The following is a 24,527-nucleotide window of genomic DNA, read 5'->3' as shown; positions in this document are numbered from 1 at the left end:
CTGATCTGGAATGTTTGGATTGTTCGCCTTGGCGTATCTGTTTGAAATCATGGCTACACCGCCTCGTGTACCTTTTTCAACAAACAGATGCATATCTATGTCGGTCAACAGTTCCAATTTTTGACGGGTAAATTTTAACATGGCATTCCACGTGAAATGGGGGGTGGAGTAAAAGTGACAGGGGTCCAAACCGTAATATTGCATAGACGTATTCCGAAAGTTTTCAAACACGTCTGCCAACAATAGTACGTCGCTAACAAGGTAAAGATCGTGGTAATCGCCTAACGTATTGCAGTCAAACGTTTCCCACACGTTTTGAGCGTGGACGTAATCATCGTCCGTTATGTTCTCTCTTCTTTTTTTTTTTTTTTTTTTTTTTAAGGCGAAAAACGATTGATCGTTATCATCGCCCGGAAAATAAATAAATAAAAGTAAAAGTAAAAGTAATTAAAACTTAAAACTAATATCACAGTAAGCAAAATCCGGAATGGGTGTAAAAGGCCCATTCTCGGATAACAAGAACACTAACATGTAACTTAAAACTACGTTAAAAACTATCGTATTAAAACTAAATAAAACTTAAAACTAAAAAAAGAGATAATACTTAAAACTAATATCACAGTCAGTCTTTAAAATATTAAAAAAATAACTTATAAAATTTAACAAATTCCGATAAGGAGTGTAAAAGGCTCCTAATCGGATAAAAATATCAAACATTCAGAGAAAAAAAAATATATAATAAAAAAAAATAAACTTATTTAAAAACTAAAAGTATTAAAAAATATAAGCAACAGTATTAAATTTTTTGTATTAACCCTATACTACGTAAAAACATAAACATCCAGTTTAAAACCTCCTTATCATCACGCAAGATACCACGGATCTTACTAGGTAGTTTAAATTTACGACGCAATGCCGCATAACATATGCAGTCCACGAGTATGTGGCGCACAGTCACGTGGCAGTAGCATCTTGCGCATAGAGGTGGTTGTCCTCTAGTAAACAGGTACTCATGTGTGACTCTCGTGTGTCCTATCCGCAATCGACAGAGAACTACTTCCTCATGCCGGGGTTTTCTGTATGAGGAGTTCCATGGTAATACAGAATCTTTAATCTGACGGAGTTTATTATCAACGGTAGCTGTCCAATCACCTTGCTACCTTGTTCTTAATAATTGTTTTACATAGTTAATGAAATCAGAAGTAGCAACTCGGGTGGTGAAAGGAGGCTGGTTACATGCTTCTTTGGCAGCGGAATCAGCATGTTCATTACCTGGAATCCGTACGTGGCTAGGGACCCAGCAAAAACTTAATTCTGTGTTGCGATTATTCAACTCAGCGATTGCGTTGTAAATTTCAATGACGATAGGATGTTTGGAATAAAAGTTTTTTAAGGCTTGGAGAGCACTACACGAGTCACTGCAAATAAGAATTTTTCTATATTTAGGGTTAATGATGTTTAGAGCCTTATTTATAGCGTATAGTTCAGCGGTAAACACACTCGTAATACCGGGTAGACCAAACATATAAGTTCTCTCATTAACAACAAATGCACACCCAACTGTATCGTTTTGTTTCGATCCATCAGTGTATACAACCGCGTCTGGTTTCATCTTGGAGAGAACACACTGAAACATTTGCTGAAAGACAATAGATGGTGTTGATTTTTTATTGTATGTGGTCAGGTCAAAATTAAGATTTATAAGGTTTATTCTCCACGGAGGATATGAGCAAGGATATATAGGAAAGAATGACGGTTTGTCAACATTTATATGCTGCAGCAGACGCCAGGTACGGATACCTACCGGTGCAGTACGACGTGGATGGTCCTCATACTTTCCTAGATTAGGATTTCTAAAGACTGACTCAAGAGCCGGGTGATTTGGTTGTCCTCTGAGACGAGCAAAATACGATAATAAAAGCTGGTCTCGTCTATCCCAAAGTGATGCTTCACCACAGTCTACAAGTAAGCTTGCGACAGGACTAGATCTAAACGCGCCTGTGGCAAGCCGAAGGAAAGCATGATGTACACTATCCATTCTCTCTTCTTAGCGTACTGTAGAATGCCATCTGCGATGGAAGTTGGGTTTCGAAAAACTTGTTTATATGGGCCATGTACTCGAACGGGTAAACGCCTTTACAGATTAGACAATCTCTTTTCTCGGGTAGCGGGTAACAGTTCGTGAGACGTTTAAATACAGTGTCTTTGTCTTGACAATCTTTTACTAGATTTTCTACAAGTTTTTCGAGGGACGACGAAAGAAATTGTAAAGAGTCCAAGAACCTCAATGGACCGACGGACAGTGACTGTAATCGCTCGGACGTGTTGGCAATACAGTTTATTTTTACATCGTCCTTATATTTTCCCAAAGCTTGAACTATGTGATGGCTATCGTAATCGCGGAGGTTATGAAAAAGTACTGGAATATGCTCGGTGCGTTTACAATTTAAATTGCACTCGTTATGACATGCACCAAGAAACCGTCCTGTGGTATGTGAGTGATGACGTACACGATCTTCGTTCAACTCACAATGACAAAGAAAACACGCGGTAGCTCTTTGAAATGTTTCAGTGTCTTCGTGAGTCATCACCATCGGTTTTTCGGTAATCATAATTTTGTGCAATCTATCGGCGTGACCGAGCAATTCATCCAGCATCTTTTCAACGATATTTTCACCATCGGTTCTCGCTCGGTAGACTACAGGACCTTCACAAATATGCCCTTCCTCGTCGACGATTACATAGGCGTAACTGGACGGAAGATGATGGGCTACCTTATCGGTAAAACTAGTGTTGGGTTTAGGAGTGGCAGTGTCCATCGGATATACAAATGATTCAAAGTCTGCATACACCGTATACGGAACGCGTAGTGTGGACGAGTAGTCCTTAAACTTCATCACGCATTCCTTTTCTTTAGTGGGATCGGGTACTCTTATCCTTTATGCACCGTGTCGCTTACACTCGATCAAATGTTGGTTTAGGTTTTGTGTAGCGACAAGTGGGTCTGATGAACTGAAACGGTGCAAACAGTAAGGGCAATATTGGCTGCAACCGTGATGTTTCGTAAGACCTGAAAGGAGACGAGATAGTCCATTTTTACCTGGTTTGGTATTTATAAGGCAATAGTGGAATTTACCTCTCGTCTCCCCTGCAAGCAGCAATAGGTGTATGCAGTGAGTACGATCGCGGTTTTTGGTAACACGTACCGGGTACACACGATCGTTATCTTCCTCATAGTCGTAGACATTGATGCTTATTGTGGGGTTCAACACCTCGAAGCGATCAATGTCTTTTACTTTTACTGGATATGGTATGTCGATCATGTAAATTTCATGTTCGTATTTTGCATACCAAACCTGTCGTTGGTTTTTGCCAGATTTATTGTAGAGATATGCTAGTACGGACCATAGGAAACATTTTTCATCATGCGGATTTTTTTACATTAATTATTGCCTCTCTTCTTACAGGTTTTTTTGGTGTTTTTATAAATGAACTAGAGGCGCCGTATAACGGACGGTAACGGATAATGTTTAAATCAATATAAATTATTTTACTCATTACTCACCTGCTGCCGTTGTTGATGAATTTGGTTAGTGTCTCTATGATCTTTTCCACAGATTCTATCCACGATTCTTCAAAAACGTCGGTTTTATCGCCCAAATTTATCACCGTTCTAGTTTTTCCATGCAGGTACAAATTGGTAAATGTTGTTTCTACTCCGTCTTCGAGATGTGTCTGTTTCATCAATTCAACATTTACAGCAATGTACCTGTAGAAACAGAATAATTTTAGTACATATTGACTACTATTTTTTAAAGATAAAAACAGTACATTTACAAAAAAATATTAACGTTTTTTTAATTACCATTTTATGTTGCCATCAAAGCGTCTGTCTTCTTCCTTCAAACGATTCAGGATGTTCGTCTGATACCGCAAAAGGGTTGAATGAAGGTATAATTCCTCAAAGTCAGACAGGTCCCATCGAAGACGGATGTTGTTATTATAGATGGAAGTTGTTATTTATTGCTCGGACAACTACCGGTGATACCATTTGTATTTTTTTTGTAATATCTGAGACAAATTAAAATAACATATATCGTAACATTGTTTTTTTTTTTTTTTTTAAATGGTAATTGTTTTTTATGTGTTTCAGACAGTAACAGAAGAAGACATTTATATATTTTATTTATTTTTTTTTAAATTTAATTAAATTATTTATATTATTTATTTAATCTTACTTAAATTTATCTATTATTTATTTTATTTATTTGTATTTATTTTTTAAAAGTTAATTAAATTATTTATATTATTTATTTGATTGAATGTCATTTAATCTTACCTTAGTCATATTAAAAAAAAATAGCTTATATTCAAACTTACCTAGTTGCTTAAGGTGATGAAAAAACTACACTTAATAGTTTTTTAACTTTACAATAATACCGTGTTCACTGATCACAAGTCGGTAAATGAATGAAACAATTTTGCAAAGGGGAGGTATATATATTGTATCAACTGTTCGTGTCAGTCGCACTCGAACTCCAACACCATCAACATCATTGGTTGTAATTCTCTGCAACTGCGTACGTACACACACACACACACACACACACACACACAGTGTGTGTGTGTGTGTGTGTGTGTGTGTGTGTGTATGTAACACATAAATGCATTTCATAACTTTTTTCTTTTACAGAACCAGACACAACTGGATTTAACCGGTTACAACAACACACACACAAACACATTTGTATTAGCGACTCGATAATTATCAAAAAAAAACTTTCCTTATCGCATCCGCTGTTATTACAAACGACGATCCAGTTCGCACGTACGCACTAACCGCTAGTGCGCATGCGCCGATTCGAATTCCAACGCTGCGATTGGTCAATCGGACAACTTTAGACCTCGTCGGACCCACTATTCTGCAATCGAGCGCCGCATCTCGCACCGTAAACATATCTGCGTCACTCCGCTGACGCACGCACGCAAACACACACGCACACACTGCCTCCCGGTGCACCATCTATGACCAGAACCTCTCGAGCGGCGACGCCTCCCGACACCGTCACCTGGACGACCAGGATCATCCTCGAAGTACGTCTCACATCACCTCCCGGTGCACGAGCCACAACGAAGACCTCAAGCGGAGCGGGCGACGCCTCCTGGTGCAACGATTACGACGGCTCGGATTTCGACGCTCTACCTTTGAGCTTTCAAAATCGCGTTAAAAATGGGCTAGGATGCACCGTTTTCGAGATACGCCCTTTTTTAAATTTTGAAAATGTATGAATTTAAAATTGGCGGGCTATCTGTCGACCAATCAGCGTGCTTGAAAAAGATGGTGAGGTTTGAGCACAGGGGGCGGGGCCATAAAGTGGTGAAGGGAGAATCGACCAATCAGCATGCGTGAAAAAAATGTTTACAAACGAGTGTAGTTGCCCCCCCCACCACTTTATACCCGAATGTAAACAAAATATACTACTAATTTCATTTCAAAACGACCCAAAACTTACAAATTATTTTTTTCAACAATAAAATACAATTAAAGATATATCTTTATTATTCAGGAAAAAGTCTAAAAAATTAATAAACCCTGATGCAAAAGGTACTAAAAAAAATTATTCTAAAATAAGATTTTATTTTCTTCTACAGTGTAATTAACTAAATTTTTAAAAAATAAAATAAAAAAAGGAAAAGACAAGAAAAAACTGACAACAGACTCACCTGAATTGAACAGTAAACTTATTTATTGTAAATAAAATCCAAATTCGGTTTCTAGGTCATTTACTTTGTTACGACTTCTCAATTAACGAGAGTTAATATTATAGATATTAAATACCGTCTACAATTCAAGTTCAAGATTGTTTGTCCTACAACACGATGTAGATGAAATTTCATGCTTTATATTGCGCTCCATTTATAAGCCACCAAAATGGGGTGAAGAGGGTGGAATGAATGACTATGATATGTTTTGTTTGGATGAAAAGACATTAATGTTTGACTTTAGATTTTCCGAATTTAAGAATTTAAATAGGTCATACAAAATATATTCTTGGTAGAATGGAAGTCGGAACCACTATCAGAAAAAGTTTGGGTAGGAATACCTCTTCGTGAAATAAATCTCTTGAGTGTTGCTATGAATATCTGTAATCAAATCGGACTAATTCGAATTGAATTGCCTTACAAAAAGTATGATGTAAGATTTACTTACGGCTTTGGACTGCGCCTGCCATGATGAATTGTAAGTGGACCTCCATAGTCAATTGCATAGACAGAACGGACGGGAAGGTGGGACCTAATTGTTGCACTTGAGTTTTTGCATTAAAACAAAAACAATTCAAACATTTATTAATGATTGATGAAGTGCTTGATTTAGCATTTAAGATTCAGTATTTCTGGCATAATGAATGATGCTTTAATTGTATACCAGAATGTAAAAGACGTAAATGCTCAGCAATAATTTAGTTATATTTGCCTTTGAGTGTAGTATGTTTAGTTTGATAATATAATAAAGAGTGTTGTAATCTACCTTACTCATAATAGTCCTAAGTCATCCAGAAATGAGTCAAGTGAAACGATTTTACTTTGCTTTTCATTTGATATTTGGATTAGACAGTGGCTAAGTATGGAGCAGAAGCGGTTCCATTCCGTATGTTATAATTGTAAGTACAAAATGTACTAGTTGATCTGGAGATTCACACCACAAAATGCGTTGTAAATTAGTGTCATAAGGTTTAACTAGTATTTGACGATACATTCTCACTATGTCAGATGTAATGACAGTTATGGATTTTAAAGTATTATTGAAAATAAATCCTGTTGGACTACAGGCTCAACTAATAGTGTATCATTAAGAGAAATCATTAGAGGTTTTAGCTGAGCTATTGAAGACAACTCTCATTTTAGTAGTTAAGACTTGTGGGCTTAAATATTGGGTGGTGAGGTAAGTAATATATATCTGATTCATTAGTTAATAAATCATCAGAATTAAGTAATGACATATGACCTAATCTTAAGTATTCTTGCATAAAGGCGGAATGTTCCCCTTTAAGATTAGAATTGTTGCATAAGCTTCATTCCAGATATAAGAACCTGTTTTTAGCATTAATGAAAGAATCACCTAGCCAGAGTTTCAGATTTACATGGTAATGAGACTATAAATCTGCCTTGATTGTTCCTAGTGGTATGAAGTTGGAAGTGTGTTTCACATGTAGAAGTTTACAAGGCAAAATAAGATTTAAATAAAATTGGGCTCCAATTAAAATATAAATATTATTTGATATATTAAATTTGGGATCTGCAAAGAATAGATTTTGAAGTAGGTTAAGATGAGAAGTTTCAAATGTATGTAATGGAAGGTTATTAGTTATGTCCAGCAAAACAGCACAATGCACTTTGAATGAAAAGTTTTTGTATCGTGAATGCAATGTAAGTACTACACTATAATCAAATTTGACTAATGTATTACTTATGCCTGAAATAGGCAAATTTTTATCAGGTTAACTGCCAGAGTCAAACAAGACTACACAAATAAGAATGACCAAAACCTCTACATTACATACAGTAGTAGACAAAATTACATTTTTGTTTAATCGTGAACAATACTCGTTATTACTAAATTTATTACTTAATTTAAAATCAATCTTATCAGTATGAACAAGTGTGTTGTGTCTGTTACATAAATCTCAACTTATTTGAGTAACATTGATTGTTAGTATGACCTTTGTGAAAACATATGAGACAATTATTATGTTCTAAAACGTCTCTTCGTTCATCATTGGATAAATTAAAAAATTTATAATATTTTTTTAACTGATGATTGAGCTTGCAAAATAAACAATGTTCAAAGTTAGATGTAGAATAATTACTACATAACATTTGAAGTAGGATGTTTGTGATGAGATTAAGTGCATTGTTGTAATGCTGTCCTTTTAACATTTTCAATACTGAATTGTGAGGTTGTAGTACTTAAAGATCTTCCAGGATGTGTCGTCTGGTCTCAAGAAATTCTTGAAAATTTGGAAAGCTCTTATTTGATAATCTTTCCTTTCATAGTCTGGCAGTATTATAATCTAGCTTTGAGGTTAGAAATTGAATTACAGTGAATTCAAATATCTTAACTGGAAGTTACATTGCTTCAATGACAAATGAAGAAATGTGAATGAATTTGGATAGAAGATCTAATGATTCTCTTTTCAAACAATTTATTTTTAAAATGCGATCTGCATTAAAATATGCATAGATGAATTTATTATCAATATTATGCTTTATTTACTTTTAAATTTACATTAAATTAATTAATTATTATATTAAATCACAATTTCATACTTTAGTCAAATATATGTTTTTAAATACTGTCTACCTAGAACAGATATAAAAAGGTAATGTTTATTTCATATTTTATATGAAAGAGAGGTCATAAGTTATTAATACTTAAGCTCCGTATTATTACACGCCGACCTCCGTGGCGCGAGTGGTAGCGTCTCGGCCTTTCACCCGGAGGTCCCGGGTTCGAATCCCGGTCAGGCATGGCATTTTTCACACACGCTACAAATCATTCATCTCTCATCCTCTGTACAGTAATGCTTAACTGCGGCCCCGGAGGTTAAAAAAAAAAAAAAGTGTTTTTTAAAATACTCGTAAAAATATTCATTGAAACTAAAGATATGGTTGTCTCGTAAACAAAAACGCTCTGCACGCTTAAATAATAGTTTTGGACTAAATCTTAATTATAATTATTGAGAAACAATCGTGTAATCTACCTCCAAAGTACAACATTTTTATCTCAATCAGTCTGGATTTTACAGTAATTCAAAGTTGACGTTCTCAAAAAAAGTGCAAAAAATCGTGAATTTTCCGCTTTTCACGTCCCTAATTTTCAAACGAAAGACGGTAATTAAAATCGGCCGAATCCAGTTATCGCAAAAATAATTTCAGTTTCCGACGATACCTTCAATTTTTTTGTGCGATATATTTTAACTGAGACAATAGTTTAAACACAAGCGCTATCTTTCATGGCAACCACTATAGCAATGAATTTCCGTATAGATTGTAGCTGTTAAGGAAAGAAACGCCCACCCAACCGGGTTGGTCTAGTGGTGAACCCGTCTTCGCAAATCAGCTGATTTCGAAGTCGAGACTTCCAACGTTCAAGTCCTAGTTAAGGCAGTTACTTTTATACGGATTTTAATAATATATCGTGGATACCGGTGGTTGGGTTTCAATTAACCACACATCCCAGAAATGGTCGACCCGAGACTGTACACTCATACATATCATCTCATTCATCCACCTGGTGGTTCCACCACGGTGGTTCCCGGAGGCTAAACAGGAAAAAAGGAAAGAAACACCTGAATTAAAGGTTAATCATTTAAAAGAAACCGCGTAAAAATAATCATTCAGACAAAATTAAAATATGCTCTTTTCCAATTTATTTTATTAGATTTTATTTCAACAACTGTCGTTTACAGTTTCAGTTAAAGTGAGACTCTTAGGTTGCATGAAATTTTAACTTCCGTAAAGTGTTCAATTTATTCACTCATCAAACACAAATTTATTTAGACGATTATATTTCCTTAAAGCAAAATAATATCTTCGTCTTAGTTTGAAATTAGTACAACTATGGATCAGTTTTTACATCCAAAATTCATTTGTGTATCTGCAAGATGGCAAACCTGCAATAAAGTAAAGAATCGATAACTACTTCTAGTAAGATTCTCGATATTAAGATTAATCGAAATCGAACTGCTTTGTCTCGAGGTGAGCAAGTCAATTATGTTGTGCTTAGTTACAGAGGAGCTTCGTGTTAGAATTACGGGCGTTGATTAAAACGTCCGTTTGAAAGTGCTGTCAGTATATTTTTGTAGCTTTTCATGAATTTTAATTTTGTGCATTGTACTTTGTTGACTTAAATGTAAACTAATTTTTTGTTTGTTTAACAGCATCAAATAACGAAAAAAATTTATTTTTTAGCTGTTATTACTTATATTAATACGTGTTTGTAGTTCACACTTTCTTTTAAGTGGCCGTTATTTAAATTTTGATTTGTGAAATCGTAAATTTTAAAATATTTTATTTATATTTCGTTGTTTCACTGTAGCTATAACACAATTTAGAATAAAGATTTCATATCATGTGTAATCGTAATAAAATTATAATTACCCTAAAAATCGTATAATAGCAAAGCGTGCAAATATTTTATTTATAAATATAATTTTCCAATAAATAATTGTATTTATATATTTTGTATTATGTAGCTTATTAAAAAATATTAATAAAAAATGTCGTGAATTTAAAATTATAAATAATTCGACAAAACAAACCGAATTTAGTTACTTTTGACTGCTTCTCATATTCTGTATAATATACATAATTGAACTAAACATTGCCGATTAAAAAATATCAATTAGTATTTATGCAAATGATGTGTGTTTCTTGTAATGATTGATTATAAACTTTCTTGGAATGATTATGTGTAATGCCTTTGATAAAATAAACTTAGAAATACATTTGATCAAAAGTTTTATATTAATCTATTACACTTCTTGATCATCAGGCCAGAATTTGTAGTTAATTTGAATCTGATAAAAAATTTTACTTGCCAAGTCATAGTATCTAGAAATCATTGGTTATTAAATATAACTGGTCTTGAAGGAATGCTGACTTTCCGCACAGGTAAGTGCACATGCTAAACCTAGGCATCATTTTGACCTACTTTTCGCTTAATTTTTAACTTACCGTACTCATTACTATTTACAGGAATCACCATCACAAAAAATAGTTTGTTGCAGTTTTAAGATTATAGAAGTGGGGTATATTTTAGTTCTGATAAATTTTTAATAGATGTAAATAAATGAAATGAATTTAATGCTGATTCAGCTTGTTCAAACTGTTACTTCACAATTTAAAATATTGTTTGTTAGATTGGTATTGCTAATTGTTTAATATTTTACACTCTGGTAAGAGTTATATTTTACTATGAATATTTGGAAATAATAATGCTGCATTAGATGGCTGCTTAACAACTGATTAGATATTTTACTATGGAAAAGTGTTGTATTATTCAGATGTTTCTTATCCAGTTAAGAGTTCAATAGGTTTGATTTGATTCTCTAAATTTATTTGGCCCATCTTAAAATACATTATTAGAATTTGAAATATGTAGTTTTAACTATTTAAACTAATTACAACCCCTTTAACATTTTCTTTATGGAGAATTCTTTGAAGCAGAGAGATCTCAAAAGAAATTTTAAAATCATAATTATTATAATACAAAAAAACGGAATAAGTCTTTAGACGTCCGTAGTGATTGATTTACAATCCAGACTGATTGAGATAAAAATTTTATACTTTGGAGATAGATTACACGATTGTTTCTCAATAATTATAATTAAGATTTAGTCCAAAACTATTATTTAAACTACATTATTTGATAGTAACCCATCATAAGTTAAGTAGGATCAAAACTGATGAATGAATTTGCTTATTAAAGTTTTTGTATAAACGCACACGTATGAGCACTTTTAATGTTTAAAATTATTATTTTTAATTGAAAAAATGTTAACTATAAAATTATTTTCTCTCACTAAAAGTAGTTTAGGTTTCTGATTAATTAGTGACAGGGAGAAAAAAACTAAAAAAAAAAGATTAGGAATGATTTAAAAACCACTTGTTTTGAATTTAGAGGTTGAATAAGTACAAAGATTAGAATGCAGTACATGAAGCAGTTAATTAATGATGTAATTTTTTTAAGAGTAAACATTAGAGCAGAACTATTTTGAATAACCATATATTAAAAAATATTGTGCGTCTAATTAATAAACTCACTGAATAAAAAAAAGCTTAACACATTCAGTTAATTGTGTGTATTTTACACTTTAGTGACATTAGCAGTTTCAGTTCCTTTAAATTCCTGTATCATTTGGCTGATAGAATTGCAGAATATTATTGTACTCGCACATAAACTTCTTACTTAAAATTTTCTATGTTCCTTTAATATATTCAATTATTTCTTTTTTGTTTCAGAACTTTTTAAAGGTTTCAGTTTGTAACGTACTACCTGCCATAAAAAAATGAGTTTATCAAAGCCAGCAAATATTTTATTTGATTTAATAGGAAATTATTTTCAAGCATTATATCTTAATCCAATAAGAACGAAGTCATTGACTAGGTAAAAAAAATATAATTTTTTTTAATATTATAAGCGATTAAACAAAGTATATATAGCACATATTGCTAGGAATATGTTTAGGATTTTCATGAATCTAGAAGTAGTTTGGGAGAAACCTGTCCCATCATGAAAATCCTTAAAATTTCATAAAATTCCTATTAAAAAACCTGGTTGATATATACATTAGAATTCAAAATGAAATCTAAAATCAATATTTTGTTACCATATTCTAGATACAGAATGTTTTATACTTACAAGAACGAATTCCAGTGAATTATGAATAACAGTTTCTTAAAAAAATGGGAGTTAAAAAAAAAGTAAAATAATAGAATTCTTAAATAAAATAGGAATTGTTGATTATTCCATTAATTCCAACAAAACTATTTGTTTATTCTTCTGAAAAGAATTAAATCTACTTTACTGTAATTATAGTGAGAATCCAGTGTTACATCAGTTTGAAATCCCCTTTTTTTCAAACCCAGGACCTCCGGATGAAAGGCCGAGATGCTACCACTTGCGCCATGGAGGTCGGCAGTGGTATGAAATCCCTTAAAATAGTATTTTTAAAATGTCAACCAGTAGTAAGAATTGTAGATTATAGTATTAATTATAATATTGTAAATTTCCTGTTAAAACTTTTTCAAATCCTTTTGTGACCCTATTATTTCCCTTATTAGATATTTCCTAATACAGGTGATTTCTAACATCCATCAGAACATTCTTATTTTTACCTCATTTAATAGAATGACTAATAGATTGTAAAATTAACATTTTCAGTGGTGTTTTAGCATCTCTTGCTAATGTAATATCACAGCGAATATCAAATAGAAAATCCTTCAGTCAAGAAACATTAATAGCATTTGCATTATTTGGGTAAGTTTCTGAATCATTTTTTTTTTTTTAGTTAATAAAATTATATTGTTGTATAGTTGTATGAGTTATAAAATTTTTCAGTTTGAATCTAATTATTTATTTATTCTCCTAATCATTCTTGCATGTTCACACCAGTTAAAGTTGTTTTAATGATGAAGAGTGAAACCATTTTCCTGCCGTCAGCTTTTGATAAAGCTGGTAAATGTTTATAATGTACTTTTATGATATTTTATCATCCATCTCATTTACATGCTACAACCATTTTTCATGAAATGAGATTGGGAAAGGAAATTGTTTGCCCAAATACTGTTTTTATAAATTTCACATCAATGACAGACGCATGTAGAATTTTATGATAAATCATAAAAGTACAATGATGTAATATTGTATTGGTTATACAAAACAATAATTTGAGAATTGTAAAATGATGACACAAGACAGCAGTAAAAATTATTAACGTAAGAAAAGTATTAAGAAATCCTGAAAAAATGAAATTAATTATAGTTTATTTAGAATTATGTAACAACAACCAGTACTTGGTAAGTAAAAAAAAGACCTTCATAGAGCTTCTTAGATGTAGTTTTATTAGCTGAAAAGAGTTAAACAGATCCTAGAAAGATACAAGAAAAATTAAATTATTATTAAGGAAATAATATGTAAAAATATCATGGACGTAAATGGGTTAAGTTTAAAGTTTCTATTTTTTTGATTTTTACATGTAGTATGAATTACATATATAACTCTCTCTGTCAGTATTAATTTTATTGTGGTGTTTCTCTTTACATTAACCTTGTCACATCTCTTGAAGCTATTATCCGTGAAGGTTATATTTTACGTAAATACTAAGTAATTTATTTTTTTATAATTACTGTTAATATTATTAATTTTTTAATTGAGTTTTATAATATATATTTATACACACATACATACACTATGAATGTGTGTGTATACTCTCTTCTCCCTCCCTCTCTCTCCCCCTCTCGCTCTCTCCCCCTTTTTTTGTAATCTCATTCACTCTCATAAGTGATAGCAGAGTACTAACTCTACTCTAGCATTGTATAAAGTCTACCATAAGTAGTAAAAATATTAAAAATAAATTCATTTATATTTACTAATATGGTCACTAATCTTTGACAAATTGTTTCCAGAAGAAACTTTTTTGTGAAAGACGATAAAGTTTTAGCAACTTAAGGAATAATGACATGAAAATAATTTTCTCACGTTATTCAAGTAAAGAAGATGAAAATCTTTACTGAGGATTCCACTTTCAATTGTGTATTTTTAAAAATTCATAGAGATCTCAGGATTTTCTTGTTTTTTCGCTATATCTTGCTGATCTGAAATCTCCTCTCTTTTTGTTGAATTAAATATCCACCATTTCTCCTCATCCCATCTATTGTAAGTTTCTACATTAATAGTTTGATAAAAACTGAAATAGTTCATACTTAGGATTTTATGTTAATAGTTTTTTATTATAAAGATTTATAAAAAAAAATTACATTAGCATTTTTCTGTTAAAAACAAAGCAATTTCTGCAGAAAAAAACATTTTTATCTATTTAGCGCATTATTAGATTTATTTGATTTCATAAAAGTCCCTCCCAAAAGTTTTAGGTTTATATTAAAAATAAATATTGTCGTATTTTATCATTATTGGTTTTTCCTCTATTTTAACTATGTAGCATATTAAGAAGTAATAATTTGCATCCATGTAATTATATATATATATATATATATATATTTTTTTTTTTTTCCAATAATGCATTAATTATTATATAACTTAAATTACATATAAAATAATCAATCTTATATTAGAACACACAGTATTCTATCTAATGTCTAGATTAATAAATAAATGATATATTTTTATTGATCCATTATGCAGATAAGAAATCAATATTACACAGCATTAATATCTCCTCCATGTATTGTTAACAATTGTTGGTCATACCTATTTATCGACAAAAGAAATTAAAATTTTTGCAGATAGTAATAAAATAATTATTTTAATCATCATTTTGTTTTGCACTATACTGTATTATTTTGTATTTAATTTCAGATTTATTTTTGGTGGAAGTGTACCACATTATTTTTTTACAATACTTCAAAAAATTGTACCTCATGGTTCTAGTCATGCAGTAATAAAACAGTTATTAATTGAACGATTTATTTACGCTCCATTATATCAAGCATTCAGTCTTTATGTTTTAGCTAGATTTGAGGTGAGTATTTTTTTGTTTGTATTCAGAATATATATTATAGTAAGTGAAAAAAATAGAATTGTTACATTTAGTAATAGTTCTATATTTTCATCTAAGTTATTACAGTTTATGTTATTAAACTAGATTGTTTGGTATTTAATTGTTGCCAAAGAGTAACCAAATGTTTTTGGCCAACTTTAAACTTTGTTTTATAGTTTAATTTTACTTTTTTTTTTGCTTCTGTTAATTTCAAATTAGTCTGCTTTTATAATTTTTTTTTTTTTGTTTCTGTTTACTTTATTCGTATAATTAATAAAATGTAAACAGAATAACTTGTTCTGTTTCTCTTAGTTATTTTTTCCTTCTAATAATTAGTTTTAATTATTGTTATAGTGGTAAAACTATAATATATAGAAATAATGTAAAGAATTATAATGAAATAGACATTAAGTTGTAATTATGGTGAGTAGATAGATAATAGAATGAGAAAGGGCATCTCAGCCACTAATTTGATCTTTTGTGGTACTTTATCTAGAAGTATAAATGTAATCACTTACCCTACCAAGCTGTTCTTCTAATGGATTTCTGCTCATTCATGCAAATGATCCCAGTGTAATGGCTAATCCAATTAACATGGCACCTAATCAGGAAAAAAGGAATCAAGAATAAGGTAGTATGTGATGAAGGTAGGAAAATAAACAGCCTTCAAAGGAATTACAAGCCTCCTAAGATCAAGATTTACCATTATATTCAGGACCAAGTATAGATTTGTTAGCTATAAATAAATCCATTAGCGTACAGTGAAACTGCCTACATTGTTTTTTAATTGTCGGTGATCTGCAGAAACCAATTTATTGAACAGCTTAAACTAACCTTCTACTGCTTCTTTGTTTCTATATTTCTGTTCATTACAGTGTTAGAGCTGCCTCAACCCATAATCTTCATTTACCTCATTCCATAAATGATGTCCTCATTTTACCAAATTCCAGTTGTTTCTCTCCTCCTTCCCATTTTCTCTTTCACATCCCCAACCACATATGCTCTCCACCCTTTTTATCTCCTTCCTCACAAAAATCCCAGTTTCCAATCGCATATTTTTTTCATAAATTTTTATTTTATTTAATATGGCCATTTCCAAGATAGATCTTTTGCCTCTGACTTCTAAAATTATCTGTGTAGGGGTTGACCCTTCAATATTGGGCATTAGGAGAAAAAAGCTACTCTAATATTCTAGACAATCTTTATTTGAAGAATTACTCTTAATTCTTTATTTCACAATCTCCAATTTTTAGGACAGTAATAATATATAAGATGTTAAGACTCATAACATCTAATATGGAATAAAACAATAAATTTATGAGATTTCCCACCCCTCCTACATCAAATTTTCATTGATATTGACTACTCAACTTTGCACCAGTCTTCAACTTAACAAGTGCACCTCTGTTAGGGTAAGTATTAGCAATTGATAAGGGAAAACTAACAGTATACTTTTCCTTAGCACCTTTATATTTGTGAATCGCATGCCCATTTGTCTCTCACAGTCTTAATTCCAGCTCTTAAATTTTTATGATGTTACTTCCTCTTCCAGGTATTAATAAACTATCCACCTGTAAAGGTGCAGTACATTTAGCCTGTGATCTCCTAGGTTAGTTAATTATCAGTATTGATACTATTAGTGAATCAATCACTTTCACTTACTTGCCTGATATCAGTCATTATTTGACTGTTCCATGATCCTGATGAATCTAAGAGTCTAATTTCTATTAGATTGAAAAAGTACTTATTGGAGATAATAAGTGCTTAAGTTACCAGTGTACTTTGTTCGTTCAATTAATAGCACTACTTTGAAGTGGTCAGTATGAAATTATGTTAGACAGATTATTTTTATTGTAATTAGGCTAACAGTCTATTTTGATGTAATCAGAATTTACTTAAAACGTTTAGTTTTAAGATTGATAACTAATTCAGAGCTAATAATTTTGCTTATTCTATGTTTGATAATGTAAGTCTATTTATTATCTTTTGTTTACTGCATTCTTTTATTTCACATTTATTTAGTAAGTAATGTGACAGTCATATGTTATGTAACAATTAATTATCAAAGTCTTATTGTTTGTTGTTTTGGTATCTTTATCTTCTATTCTAAATTATCTTTATTGGGTAAATATTATTTTAGATGGTAGTATTTTTTTTAAATTATTATTTTAAGTGTTTTGCTTCACATTTTCAATAGAAAATGTTTACGTATGTTAACTTCGGCATTGTTGATAAAATATACAATTAAAACAATATTACAATTTATTATTTGCTATAATTATTAGTATAAAATATTAAAAATAAATACAATTTTGTATTATTCAAAATAATAAAGTTTCAGTATAAGTTCCATGATCCTTACAAAAAAAAAATATTTTATAAAAAAATACATTTTTATTTAAGGTACAATTTTGTCATATCATTTCACCAATGTAACTTACATTAATATCATTCTTATTCAATATTGTCATATCTAATTTTCTTGATATTTTATATATATTTATTTTATTTTTTGCATTTAAAATTTGTTCCTACTACTTTTAAATTTAGGTTTTGTTATTAATGACTGTTTACATGAATAAGACCAAACAATAAACATTTCCCAAAATTCAATTAATTGTCAATATTTTTGACAGTTCATTGTTTCCATTTTCTTTACACAGCATTACACATCAAAACATATATTAAAGAATGGTTGGTTATATTTATGACTAAAATATAATTATAATGTTTAAAAACAAACTTTAAAACGTTTATTTTGATTGTTACAGATATTATATGGTTTTAAAATAATAATGAAGTGGTAAAATTTTATTTTCAATTAATAATTTACATAAGTATACATGTTTTGTATTAGATTATTCTTTTTTGCCTGCAAATTTCCAGAAATGTATATTAGTTCCTATTCTAAAGAAAACACACAACAATATTTGAATAGTTTCATATAATAATCTTCGATTCCAATGCTTCACATCTTTTAACTGTGATAATACTAAATAGGATCAAAATTTGTCACTAAGAGAGGATCACTTTGGCTTTAGAAGAAGAAGAGGCACAAGGGAAGCCATTCTAGAACTTCAACTGCTCATTCAAAAGAACATACGAAAAAGTAAACATGTATTTATTGCATTTTTGGATTTGGAAAAGGCATTTGATAAAATTAACTGAAACAAAATTATTTCCTTCTTTGAAGAAACAGAAAGATAAAAGAATCATCTGCAATTTATGCAAGTATGAAACAGCAATGATCAGAATGAGAGAGAATCAAGAGGAAGCTTCAATAGAGAAAGGGGTAAGAGAAGGATAGAACTTACTACCATTCCTCTTTAACTCTTGTCCAAGAAGAAGTAGAATCATTCAGAGAAGAAATTAGCTTAGGAATCAAAATCCAGTGTATAAAAATAGACATAAATATAAAAACAATAGACAGATATAAAAATAGCTGAGATGTAGATGACTTAGTAGTCATTACCGGAAGTGAATATGACATGAATGTACTATTTCAAAAATAGAAGAGATTTTTACCAAGTCAGTAAAGCCAAAACAAAAGTTATAGTTTGTGAACAAAATAATGGAAGAACATAAAAGTTAAAAAATGAAATTTTAAAGCAAATCAAGAAATTTAAACACTTAGGAGGTGTCATGGAAGCAAAAAAAGTATAAAAACAAAAATTAGTCTAGCAAAGATAGCTTTCAACAAAAAGAAGGAGATACTGAGTGCCAACAACATTAGTTTAGGATTACAGAAACAGTTTCTTAAAACATACATCTGGAGTAAAGCATTTACTATTATATGGGAGTGAGACTTGAACTGTTGGAATTGAACTGAAAAAAAATTCAGAAGCATTCAAAATGTGGTGCTGTAGGCAAATGTAAAAAATCAGATAGATAGACAAAATCAATTAACAGATATTCAAATAAATGAACAACAATAGAACTGTCTGGAAGACTTACAAATAGAAGAGATACTAATTGATCATATTGACATGAGGAGTTGAATAAAGAAAAAAACCACAGAGAAAAGGCTAGGCTGGAGTATGAGACAGACCGTGGATGATATGAATTGCCTAAGCTATAAATAATTAAAGAGAGAAGGCTCTGAAAACCCATACAAACCAATCTGTGTCTGCGGATTGATAACAAAGAAAAAGAAAGACGTGTTTTGTAAAAAAATGTATATCACTCATTTTTATACCCTTTTAAATATCAGCTAATATTGTAAAAAATGTATTTGTGAATTTGATTTTTTCTTTGTGAAAATGTTTTTACAAATGTGAATTTTTACGAAAAGTTCAGTATTATATTTTTTATTTGCAACATGTTACGGTTTAAGTTTATAGTTTGTTGCATGGTGCATCTCCTGATAATAATTTCAACCCTCCATCTGCCTAATAAATTTTCCGCACTAAAATATTTATTTTCCATTGTACCATTTAATTATATTATCCCTTGTTCAGTGTTTAAATATTTAAATTTTATAAGAAATGTATCTTTGGTCCTTATTTTTTAACTGTTTATAAAATCCCAAGTATTCACAGTTGTTTAATTTCATTAAGTATATTTTTATCTGTTAAATCATTATTTTGTATGTAATGTAGCAGAAACATTTTCAAATTTGTTTTCTCACTGAAAGCAGAATTAGAAAGATGTTCAAAAGTAACTCCATTTCAAATCTACTGTAATGAATATTACATCATAGCCGAATGTGCAGAAAAGTATTATTCCTCCTGCATTAAATAATTCTGCACCATTCTCATATTAAATCCAGTATATCAAATTTTAAAATGAGCGTGTCTTTGTTGGTTTATACTAGAGAACAGGTGTAGTCTATAATTTGGTTTTTAAGGGCTAAAAGAATAAGATCCCATGAAACTTACAAAACATATAGATCAGATGACATGGACGGGGCAGTGAATATCAGGATGTTCATTTTTTTTGCAATTTATTTAGTAATGGCTGATCATCCATATTTTTTATCAAGCAAGTGTCAGAAGATTGTCTCATCAAAATCAAACAATATTTCATATAGTGTTTTCTTATCCAGAGCAAGGAACAACTAACAGTGCTGATCGTTAAAAATAAACTCTCAGAAATCTTTGTCAGGCACTCAAAAATAAGTATTCCAACAGACTTTCGCGTGAAAATATTCTCCATCATCACAATACCAACATCGTAGAAGTTTCTACCTCTTTTGGAATCACGACTCATCCATTGTACAACCCGGACTTCGTTACCGCTGACTTCCATTCATTTAGAAAGTTAGGGAACCATCTTGAAGAAGTGAAATAAATAGTCAGAGTTCCTTTCAGAGAAGCATTCAATATAATGTCATTTAATACTGAGAGAAATGATTATCCAGTTATGGTGATGATTAGAAGATAAAAAAGATATGTAGATATCATTTTTTCTATGAATTTTTGCATTTATATGGAATAAATATTGTAAATTGAAAATGGATGTACTTCGTTAACATCCATTGCATTAAAGAAAAGTATTTAATTTATTTTTAAATCTACATGTGTAATAATAAAGGCTGCTAGTTCACAGAAGGTTGGTGTTATGCAAGATTTAATCTTTAAGAAAAAATATTAAAAGAGACTTCATATTACTTCCCCTATTTAAACATTTTTTTTATAGACCTTGAAAACTTCAATTGTTCTTAAAGTTTTTAATCTACTAATTGGTTTTAAAATATAGCAATCCAGGGTTGTGTAAATGTATGTAAATTGATTTGTTACTTTCAAACAGACAAAGATTATCCATCTGAAGTTGTCTTCTTTTCTATTTATATTTGCCTTTGTTTAAATAAACAAATTTGTAATCAGTTTTTATAATTTTAATATTTTGATTAATAAATATTTTTCATAAATTTGTTAGAACCATAATCATAATTAATTTTTTTTTCAGGGCAAATCTCATAACTCTGCTAAGTCTGAATTACTATCACTTTATTGGCCTGTTTTAAGAAATAATTGGAAATATCTAACTTTCTTCCAGTTTATTAATTTAAGTGTGATGCCGCAATCGGTAATGTATAATGAATCATTTTTAATAAATTTTCTTTTTTATTTACTATTTTAATCAAGCTATTTCTGAAATTTTAATGCTCCTAAAATTATATTGTGATATGATTTCTAGCAACATTTGAAATGGTAATTTTCCTTTCATCACTGTTTTTGACACTTATGTCAGTTTTATGAGTGTTCTTGAAGTTACCTTATAGAAATTTAGGAAATAAATGGTTTTACTTTTTTCTTAATTTCTAAGCAATACTACTGATTTATAAATTATTTTTATTATAGAATATATCCATTTTTTTAATGTCGTAATTGAATAACTCTTGACTGATTAATAAATTTTATATGCATTTTAGTGAAAAAAAAATAGAAAAAATGGTTTGATGCTTCTATTAGATATTGAGGTCAGTTAAATTCATTGCTTGAGGATTGGTCAACCTGAAGCTGTATAGTATCAGTTGGTAATTGGTGTTACCAGCCTGTGTTGAAACACCATGATTAATTATTAATATTAGATAATATTAAAACATTTTAATTTCACAGTGTTGTCTAAACTTGTTTGTTGGATAAACCTGACCTTACATGTATCTCCTGTCTTAAGTCAGATATTAGTTTTATCACTTGCTATCAGTACCAAAAATCCATACTGACAGTTCTAATCTTTCACTAAAAAGAATACGTAACTGTATAGGATTGATTAATGCTGCTGTATAACTTATTTACTATCTTATCTATTTTAGTATTTCTCTAAATGCTTAAAGTTTAATGTAACTTTTCACATCTCTGCAATTCATTATAGTTTGTTCTTAAAGAAAACTACACAAGCATAATTTCCATATCTGTCATTGATAATTTTATGAGTTGTTTTGAAAGTTTTAAATAAGTAAAAGTGTTTACATAGGTAAACAAAATATGAATTACACTGCATATTGTGATTTTGAATATATTTGTGCATTTTTATTAAAGTCATGGAAGTATAACAATTATTTTATTTTAAGAATGAAATAACATATAAAAATAATATTGCTTGAAAAATGCATGAACGAGGTAAGTTAATGAAATATTTATCCTTAAAGGAATCATGGTTGATCCTTCATTTAATTTTGTTTCAAAAAAAAAAATGTAATGGTTAAAATATGTCATAAAATTATAAGGATCTATTGATTTGTTTATAAAATAATTATATTTTAAACTTTGAAATGGAAAATAAATAAAAGTAGACTATCATTTTTACTTGTGATGTTTGTTGATTTGTAGTTGGAATCTCTTTAGTGTTTTGTAATGATGAAATATCTTTCAAATTTTGGTAAAGTATAAATTGTTTAATAATTGTTTAAATTTGAATGCCAATAATACTATACTCACTGGGAATCAACAGAACTGCTGATAGATGTTTTGACTGATTCTGGACATACCTCCTAAAAAAGGATTAATAGGCATGTACAAACTTAATGTTAACTGTAACTTCTTAAGTTTGTAATTTATCCTTGCTTCATCTTTTTATTTTTGAAATTACTTTCCTTCATTTTAGGTGTTTAGGAAGTATCACTTTGTACAAGAATTTAATTTATAATCTTGTCCAGAAATCAGAATAATGTTTTATGAAGCATTATGATATCTTAGTAGTTACAGGCAAGCTTTGGGAATTTTTAGTATTATAGATAAGTCATTTTACCTGGGTTGTTTAGTGATTAATTTATTTTTAATTGATTTGAGATGGATTTCTACTAGCAACCACTCAATTAGAAACCAGTACTTTTCCATTGAACTCTCCTTAAGTTCTTTATAAAAGAGTAAACTTCCAAGTATATCAAAATAATATATTACCTATTTTTATTTAAAATAAAAAAGTATATAAGAGTTCAATTTTAAATCTGCATTGAAGTATGCTACAAGAAGATGTTATCAAAGCTTTTATTTATCCTTTTCATTATTGATATTGAAAATTGCATTGTATTCATTAAAGATTATTTAGAAACTATCTTAAGTTTTATTGACTGTTACACTTATCTGTAATAGTGATGATGTAATAAATGTAATCACCTGCACACAGTATAAATGTGCATTTTTTTATATTTTCTATTAACTACTGCATGCATTTCCACAGCTGTTTATGACTAATTATGATAGTTATAATAAAGAACAGAAAAAACAATGTAGCACTTGCTGATTGCTTATGATTTTTTTTGTTTACATTTACTTGAAAAATAAAAAAAGAATTTTTTTTAAATCTAGTGACTAAAATGCTAACACTATAATACATCAATCATAAACATAAAACACAAAATCAAAGCATGCTATTAAATGCAAATTGGATTATGAAAATTAAGTTATAGTGACTTATAAAAATATTACTTTGAGTTGATTCAATAACCAGTACAAAGAATTCACCCCAATATTATATACATTAACAAATTCAGCCTTTGTAAAACTCTTTACAGAAACCAGCCACATACACAAAATATAATGTGAAAGTCTTCCACATAGTGTGTAAACCTATACAAACTTTACACCATTAATTTGATGGAAACATAATATAGTTCTCCTACAGTATTTTGTAATGAAGTAAAATGTGTTTTCTAACCACCTAAAACTAATACCGTTAATTACAACACTACTTTAAAAAGTTTTCCCTCTTTCCCTTGTTTAGAAATAAGACAATTTATAATTTTTTATCATTTATTTAATTAACTTTGTATATCTTATTTTTGCAGTTACAAGTTTTATATGTTAATATGATTGGATTCTTTTGGGTGATATTTCTTAGTTATAAAAGAGCAAAGGCAACTGAAAGAAAAGGTATCACAAAATCAGAAAAATAGAGCCATTGCGCACTTTAATATTAAGATATCTATTTAAAAATATATATATATATAAATATATTTAAGAAATCTTGAAAACATATTTTACTATTTTTTGTGCATAATAATTAATTTAAAGGAATTTGAACTTGTTTATTATTATAGATTTTGTAATATTTAAAGAAGTTAATAAATATAACTAATTTTAAGATTTTACTTTGTTTTTTTTTTGCCATATATTTCTTCTCTTTAAATCCAAATTTTTAATTAAACTTGCTTATTTTAAAATTTAATGATCAAGTTTGATGATGAAATTAAGGAAAAACACTTGCTAGTTTTTTTCTTTTTTTACATTAAGATTAGAAAATATTTTATGGTAAGACTGAAGATAAGTAAATCAGTTAATTATTTAAACAATGAGACAGTTT

The 24,527-nt window shown here is 29.8% G+C and overlaps 1 protein-coding gene across 2 annotated transcripts; it reads left to right on the top strand.

Moving 5' to 3' along the window:
* Window positions 1-9,738: 9,738 nt before the first annotated feature.
* Window positions 9,739-24,315, top strand: LOC142323779 (peroxisomal membrane protein 2). Of its 2 annotated transcripts, none has more exons than XM_075363978.1 (6): window positions 9,739-9,848; window positions 12,025-12,169; window positions 12,947-13,042; window positions 15,101-15,263; window positions 21,189-21,308; window positions 24,013-24,315. In XM_075363978.1, exons 2-6 carry the CDS (start codon window positions 12,072-12,074, stop codon window positions 24,118-24,120), a joined length of 585 nt encoding a protein of 194 aa, XP_075220093.1. In that variant the 5' UTR covers window positions 9,739-9,848; window positions 12,025-12,071; the 3' UTR covers window positions 24,121-24,315. The 2 variants fall into 2 exon arrangements, with proteins under 2 accessions (XP_075220093.1, XP_075220094.1); XM_075363979.1 differs by lacking the exon at window positions 9,739-9,848 and adding an exon at window positions 10,353-10,674.
* Window positions 24,316-24,527: the final 212 nt, after the last annotated feature.

The sequence above is a fragment of the Lycorma delicatula genome, chromosome 4 (genome assembly GCF_047948215.1).
Source record: "Lycorma delicatula isolate Av1 chromosome 4, ASM4794821v1, whole genome shotgun sequence".
NCBI lineage: Eukaryota > Metazoa > Arthropoda > Insecta > Hemiptera > Fulgoridae > Lycorma > Lycorma delicatula.
This window is presented reverse-complemented; position numbering and strand designations above follow the sequence as displayed.

Coding starts and splice junctions, on each gene's coding strand:
- LOC142323779 (XM_075363978.1), top strand. CDS start 12,072: ATGAGTTTATCAAAGCCAGCAAATATTTTATTTGATTTAATAGGAAAT. Junction 13,043..15,100: donor ATAGCATTTGCATTATTTGG/GTAAGTTTCTGA, acceptor ATTTAATTTCAG/ATTTATTTTTGGTGGAAGTG. Junction 21,309..24,012: donor TAAGTGTGATGCCGCAATCG/GTAATGTATAAT, acceptor TTATTTTTGCAG/TTACAAGTTTTATATGTTAA.